This window comes from Pteropus alecto, unplaced genomic scaffold (genome assembly GCF_000325575.1).
Source record: "Pteropus alecto unplaced genomic scaffold, ASM32557v1 scaffold214, whole genome shotgun sequence".
In the NCBI taxonomy this organism is placed as follows: domain Eukaryota; kingdom Metazoa; phylum Chordata; class Mammalia; order Chiroptera; family Pteropodidae; genus Pteropus; species Pteropus alecto.
Genome location: NW_006435787.1, coordinates 1,094,033 through 1,101,666, shown reverse-complemented (window position 1 = coordinate 1,101,666; position 7,634 = coordinate 1,094,033). Strand labels below are relative to the sequence as shown.

The 7,634-nt window shown below is 55.6% G+C and overlaps 1 protein-coding gene across 1 annotated transcript in view; it reads right to left on the bottom strand.

Moving 5' to 3' along the window:
* ABCA13 (ATP binding cassette subfamily A member 13) overlaps positions 1–7,634 on the bottom strand; it is a 147,718-nt gene that overhangs the window by 117,113 nt on the left and 22,971 nt on the right. The window contains exons 9-11 of the mRNA XM_025046516.1: positions 4,614–4,810; positions 3,062–3,219; positions 933–1,047 (exon numbers count right to left, since the gene is read on the bottom strand). Of these exons, the coding sequence (XP_024902284.1) occupies positions 933–1,047; positions 3,062–3,219; positions 4,614–4,810 (470 nt within the window). The remainder of the gene's footprint in view (positions 1–932; positions 1,048–3,061; positions 3,220–4,613; positions 4,811–7,634) is intronic.

The window sequence follows — 7,634 nt, the reverse complement described above, 5'->3', positions numbered from 1 at the left end:
GGGCACCGGGACCCGAGCAGCGACGGCATCGCGCTGCCCGGCGTCTGTCCTGTAAGGCGCCGCTCAGCTGTCCCAGGTGCAAACACGGCCCGACGCGCTTCGTCACTGCCGTCCTGGGGCCACGGAACATTCAAGACTTCCGGGACCGCGAGGTACTACAAACCGCACGTGCGCCAGGCACCGGCCCCCCGGGGGCCCACCCCACACCTGAGCTGCGGGAGCTCCCCGGGGGTGCCGAGTCCCCGGAGACGCTGCAGAACGGCTCTGCGATGCTGCCATCCATCGGAACCGCCCGTGGGAGCTGCGCCACCTCCAGGAGCCCGGGTCCCGCACACGGGCAAGGCGTAGCATGTCTGGGGCACACTTCGCAGACCGGCTCGTTGGCCGCTGCTCCGAGCGTGAGAGCCACTGCTTAACACAAGGCCCCCGGGCCATCGCGACCCTGCACACGTCACACAGTCGAGTGTGCTTCTGAACTTCGCACGATTTCCATAGTTACGCATGGAGGTTTCCATTTCGATGCACGTGCTGAAATGCGGACCCAGGGTACGATCGGGCAGATTGAGTTCCAAAGAGCATCTCTTTCCCCAGAGTCTCCAAAATGACCAGAATCTTCGATCATTGATCTCGTGTCTGGTCTCTAAGCAACTAGGTAAGACTATCTTTCAAAGAAAGACTTTATTTTGGGAGTATCTAGTATAAATGATGCTTTGAAGGAAAGCTGTATTACTATAATCTGTATTTCCTTTCATAATCCATGGAAACACGAGACAAACATTCTATGAAAAGAATATTTACCGAGCACATAACATGAAACACAGTATCAATAACAAAGTCTGAATCGACATTTGAAGCCCACTCTACAGTTAGGCTTGGCCTATCCTCAGACCATTGGCAAATCAAGACCTGGCCGATGAATTCTGAAAACTTACCTGGATGTGGAAGCTACTGGAGACTCGAGTATGTTGTTCAAAAATGCAAAATAATTATCACTGACGACTTTCCAATCCATGTTTTCCTCATAACAGGGAGACGCCTCAGAGGAAGCTAAATGGAAAAACATTTCATATATTGATTTCAAGTTGGGCGTAACAGTCAAATCTGATCAAGTGAAAAATGCCACGGTGGTTCCATTAACACAGTTAAAAATGTGACAAAAAGATAGACGAGTGGTCACCAGACGGGGGGTGTAGGGGGGCAGAGGGGGGAGGTTCACGGGGTAAAGGGGTCAAATGCGTGGTGACAGAAAAAACCTAGCGATGTGCGTTGTGAATTACACACGCCTTACTGTTCAAGTGTCCAGCCAAAACTTACTGATTCCGTTAACCAATGTCGCCATAACAAGATTAATTAATTTTTAAAAATGCTAAAATATATATATATAAAGTTGACTTCCGCTTCTGGCTAAGATGAAGCATCACCGGCCATTCGAGCAATGGTAGAAAGGCAGATAAGACACGGGTGAACCAGGATGTGGGGCATGCAATGCGCATGCTGGACGTGGCCCACGTGTGTGACCATGGCAGCCGTGACGGAGCTCAGAGGAGCACACACGACCAAGCACGCCACAGCACGCACCAACACGCTCGGGCCCGGGCCTGCGGAGCACGCGCCCTCGCTCACGTAAAATGAGGCTGGAAATCAAACTCCAAACAAACGTGCGGAGCAGAAAACCAACAAACCCAGCCCCTTGACAAGGCGCACGTCTGTGACGGAGGGGTGTCGGGCGGAACCAGCCCCAGGACGCGTCCAAAGGGAGCGGCGTGGCCACGCTCCCCGGGTTTGTGTGCTTGGCTTGGACACTCAGCGGGCTGGCGACCTGCACTAGGATGCCATCTCTTTAGTCTTCTGGAAACGACTGCTCTGTTCTGAAATGAAGTCGTGATGGCACCCAGCGCACTGGCTGACGCCGTGACCGGGTGACATAGCTCGTGTAACACGCGTGTGCGTGATCGACGCCGTGACCAGGTGACAGAGCTCATGTAACACGCGTGTGCGTGATCGACGCCGTGACCGGGTGACATAGCTCGTGTAACACGCGTGTGTGTGATCGTCGCGATCAGTGAGGCCCCCGAACGCAGGCTCCTCCCCGATACTGAACCTCGCTCTTCGGAACCTGCGTTTCTGGGAAGGGGCGGAAGTGGGCGGGGACAGTGGCTAAAAGGAGGGTGACGTAGGGAAGCAGAAGGCGCGAGCGTGAGGGGGGGAACCCGGCCCGGGAGGACACGCGGCGCCGTGGGGAAGTGGCCGGCCGCGCTGGGTGAAGCGCGGGCCTCACAGTGTGACCCGCACGGCAAAGGCGGAGCCCTGGCTCGTGGCCACGGCGGCTGACACCGAGAGCCACAGAGCGGGTTCTCTGGCGGCCCCGAAAAGCCACAGTTGGAGGAGGAAGGAGGGAACAAAGATGAGGGGGACATGGCCACAGAAAAGGAACAGAAAACTCCCACCCCCAACCCCGAGGCCAGGATGCAGGTCCAAGGAGAGGCCGGCAAACCCGCGGTGGCAGGGTGTGTGCAACACGCGGACGACCGGGGGCGGCAGAGCCACCCAGGGGACCGACACACACAGCCGGCCGTGGAGCGGGGGAGGCGGGAACGCACGGTCGCCCTGCCGGCACCTGCTCAGAAAGGACGGCCTCACTGCCCGTGGGTCGTGCACTTGTGAATTTATAAAATTCTTATCTGGGGGGACTTGGGGTCTTGAGAGTGGCGGAAAAGAGGGGAGCTGCCTCAACATGGGGTGCCCTCCCCAGTGTGCAGTGTGGACCCCACACCAAGCAGAGCGAGGCGCCTGACACACGGCACATCTGGACTTGCCACCAGCGCATGTGCATCCGGGCCAGGCCGGGCAGGCCGAGAGGGGAAGCCGTCACCACCGGGGACCGTGCCGGGCGACCGGCCGCACAAACCAGGCCTCCTGGTCAGCGGCGTCAGAGCGGAACGCGGGCATCACCTGGCAGGCCGCCCGTGAAGCCACCCCAGTGTCGTCTCGTAGGGAGCCACCCGGCCCCGGCCGAGGGGAAAACAGCCCCTCCCGCCATCGGGGCTGCCGACCGACTCACCCACAGGCCGCGGCTCACCCGGCGGGCCGCCCCGGGGGCCGTCTGGCACATTCACGCGCCGGGCCACCTCGCAGGTCCCCCGGATCAGGCTGGCAAGGGCTTTCCAGTGGCGCGTCTGTGCCGGGGACGAGTGAGCATCCTCAAGTGTATGAAACAGCCTTCGGTCAAAAAGAATCCAGAGAAAAATAAAACGTTTACGTGGTTTTTGGGAGACGGATCATTACAAATTTATGTAAAGACAAATACGCACAAACGCCTGGCATCTCGCTTATGTTAGAAATTAGAACCTTCAGAGTCGTTGTCATAATACGCATCTGTTTGCTTATGAATCCTCCCAGCCTGATATGAAAAATAAGGGAAAACCGTCTACAGGAAGACACAACGTGTGAGACACAAGGACACACGGAAGGACACACGTAAAAGGCAGAGACCTGGGGGCGAAAGGAGCCGACGCATCGGCGGGGAGCAGTTCGCGGCGCCTCCCGGAAAACGAGGGCCCCCCGCAGGGCAAGCAACGGGCTGGCGGTCACAGACCGGAGCCCGGCTCTCCGCCCACCCCCAACCCCTCCGGGCACCGAACACGGAGCAAACGCTCTCTCTTTCCCCAAAACAGGAAGGCGTGTTCCCAGCAGCATGTAAAAGACGTGGGGCCAGGACAACGTTCCCCACGAGGTGTGAAAACACTGTGGGGGCCCCCGGTTTCCCGGCGTGTAACATATTGTAAGAGTTTCCGGAGGTGGAGGGGGCGCCTGGTGGTGACCAGGACACGGCAGGCGGCCCCTGAGACCCTCGGTGTCCGGACAGGCACCGCGTGGGCCCCACCAGCTCCCGTGAGCCCCACGGTAAGAGCCGGGACGCTGGGTCTTCAGAGCGAGTGCCTGCTCCCGGCCGGGCCCGGAGAAGGCGAAGGGTTGGAAACGTTTAGACCTACCATTTGTCACGTACGTCATAGAAACACAACGTGGCCCCGGACACTTCCGGCAGCACAGTTCTCCCTTCGTGCCCCCCAGGAGATAAGAGTGTCTGTGACCGGTGTGAAACGAACCCTCGGAGACAGATTCGGGACCTGCCGCCCCCGAGGACGGCCCGGACCGCGGGAGCGCGGCCTGGCTCCCGGCCGCCTGCAGCAGGGGGCGACCCACGCGTCCCCACTCGTCCCCAAAATGAAATGCAGCCTCCACCTGGCCCCACTTCCGAAACACGGAAGAGTTTCCAGGCCACAAAAAACTTCAATAAATACAAAATCAGGTAGCTCCTTTCGTGCAAGGACCTCTAGCCTGTTTCTGTTTGTCTTTAAACAAATGTCAAAGACTTAAAACCGGAAATCCAGATGCCATTCCCACATGACGTGGCCTTCAAGCCGAGAACCAGCCCGACGGCTGCAGACGGCCCCGTGACAGCCCCCGACACAGGCCTTGCCATCCCCCGCGCTGGCGGGACGCTGGCTGCTGTCACCGCGGTTCCACGGAGCCCGCGTCCCCCTTATCGTGTGCGCTTCACACGTCAGTGTCGTCTGGGTCACCCGGCACTCACACGGGGGAACGCGGCTCACCTGTCGGGGGACGTGGGGCTGCCCGTGGCGCCATCTGCCGCCAAGCTGCCATTCAGGAGGAAAAGCCCGGCGAGCAGCACTTCGGCCACGTCCCGCGACGGACTCCCGTCCTGCAGCTGGCTCGTGCGCGCCTGCAGCCGGCGGCCGGCCTCCGCCAGGGCCTCCTGGAGCCCGCCGTCCTGCCACCGCCGGGCCACCTACGCAAACAACAGCACCGGTCAGACGCCCATTCTCACGCCGTTGGCAGACCGCGGTGTCCGTTGGCAATGACGCAGCGATTGAATTTCTACTCAGAAATCCAGCGTTGCAAACTGCAACAATGGATGGATGCCACTTTTTAGTTTTTTATTAAATTTACTGGGCTGACCTTGGTTCATGAACTTACATAGGTTTCAAGTGCACAGTTCGATAATACGTTACGTGCATATTGCATTGTGTGTTCACCACCCAAGGTCAAATCTCCTCCATCACCTGTATTTGCCCCCTCGACCCTCGGCTGCCACCCCCCGTCCCTCCCCTCCGGCCACAGTGAACGGTCGTCTGTGTCCGAGGCTTTGCCTGTCGCTCTCGTTTGCTTTGCTTTCCGTTTTAGACCCCACGTACGAGGGACATCATGTGGTTCTCAGCTTCTTCCGTCTGACTTGACGTGATAATCTCAAGACCCACCCCTGGTGTCACGAATGGCAGTGTTGCGCCCTGTGTTTGTGGCTGCGCACTCGTCCTCCGTGTGTACGTACCACGCCTCTCTGTCCAGTCGTCTACCTAAGGGCACTCGGTTGTGTCCATGTCTTGCCACTGTGAATAATGCTGCAATAAACACTGGGGTGCGTATAGCTTTACGAACAAATTTGGGGGGTTCATACCTGTAAGGGGAATCGTTGAGTCACATGGTACTTCTGTTCTGAGTTTTTTGAGGAGCCGCCATACCGTTTTCCACAGTGGCTGCACCGACTCCCATCCCCACCAGCAGGGTGTGAGGTCCCTTTCTGCCCGCGACCTCTCCAACACTTGTTGTGACTTGTCTTGTTGGTGACAGCTGTGCTAACAGGGGTGGGACGGTGTCTCACCGTGGCCGTGATCTGCATGTCCCTAACTGCTCGTGGAATCGAGCATCTTTTCGTGTGTCCGTTGGCCATTCGTATGTCTTCTTGAAAGAAGTGTCTGTCCAGGTCCTCTGCCCACTTTGTAATGGGATTGTTTGCGTTTGTTGAGTTATACGAGTCCTTGTATGTTTTTGACATTAGCCCCTTATCGGAGGCGTTGTTCGCAAACATCTTCCCCCACGTTGTTCGCAAACATCTTCCCCCCTTCAGATGGCTGCCTCTTTGTCTTGTTGATGGTTCTTTGGCTGAGCAGAAGCATCTTAGTTTGATTCAGCATTTGTTTATTTTTGCTTTTACTTCCCTTGCCTTTGGGGTCAAGTACATGAAATCCTCTCTAAACCCAGGGTCCGTGAGTCCGGTACCTGTGGTTTCTCCTCTGCGGTTTATCGTTTCGGGTCTTATATTTAGGTCTCGGATCCGTTTTGAGTCCATTCTGGTGTGTAGTAACGAACAGCGGTCTAGTTTCCTTCTTTCGAAGGTGACTTCCCAGTTTTCCCAGCACCATGTATCGAAGAGCCGTTCTTTTCTCGTTGTGTGTTTTCGGCTCCTTGGCTGAAAACCATCTTCCCATCTGTCTGCGTGTCTATTTCTGGGCTCTCGATTCTGTCCCTCTGGTCCGTGTACCTGTTTTTCTGCCAGGACCACGCCGTTTTGATTACTGTCGCTCTGTAGTGTACTTTGAGGTCGGGCAACGATTCCGGCCTCGCTCTCTCCCCTCAAGATGCTTTGGCGACTTAGGGTCTTTGGCGCGTCCATATAAAACTGACGACTTGTTTGTTCCATTTCTTTCTAGAATGCCATTGGGAGTTTGACGGGGATTTCATTAAACCTGTGTGTTGCTCTGAGTAATAAAGCCATTTGAGTCGTTGCTTCTTCAAATCCAAGAACGCGAGCCTTTCCATTTTTTGCGTTTTTTTCAATTCCTTTTAATCACGTCTTGCAGGTTTCAGTGTTTAGGTCCTTCACGTTCTTTGTTAGGTTTAGTTCTAGATATTTTATTCTTTTTGTCGCAATTGCAAAAGGATCTTTTGTTTTCATTTCTTTTTCTGAAATTCGTCATCGGTGTGCAGGAACACAATCGATTTTGTATCCTGCAGCTTTACTGCATTTAGTTATTGTTTCTAAGTTTCCTGTGGAGTCTTTAGGGTTTTCTATAAACAATCTGCAAAAAGTGACAATTTGACACCTTCATTTCTAATTTCGATGCCTTTTATTTCTTTCTCTTGGACTCAACTGTTTAATTGGGCCCTATTTCTTTCTCTCCTACCCCTGGTGCCATCCCCAGAAGAGAAAGCACTAACGCACATTCCTAAACAAGTGAAATACACCCTAGAAACTCAGTGGACAAGTTTGAGATAGCATAAACATGTTCGCATACCTTAAAATTATATCGTAATTAATATTTAGTTACTAAATACCATTTTATGTCACGAACTTGGGACTGATGACCCTAAAGGCAGTATCGTGGTTCATCAGCAAAATGACACCAAAACAGACCATTCTCCCCAAGCCAGGAAAGGCAAGGAGTGAGCGGGGAGCGTGGCGTGTGCCGATCAAGCCCTAACTGCCTGGTGGTGCGGCCGCCCGCATGGGACCGGGGCTGACACCCTGTTTCACGCCATCTTGATCATTTTTCTTGTTGGATAAGCGTTGTGCCACCAAGTGGACAATCGTGTCTGCCTTCGCGTTAACGTTTTATCCACTGTTGGAGATTCGACCTTCGTCAGTGAGTGACACGTGCCGGAGAAGTTAAAACGACGCGTGTCCTTTGAGGAAATCGTGCCGTGGACACTGATGCAGGACGTGGAAGGAGGCCGCCCCCACCCCGCCTCCCGGAGAGCGCCAGGCCGAGCGCTGGGCCGGCCCCCACGGCGCCCGAGGCCATCGGCGTGCGATCGCCTGGTGCCCTGCGCCAGAC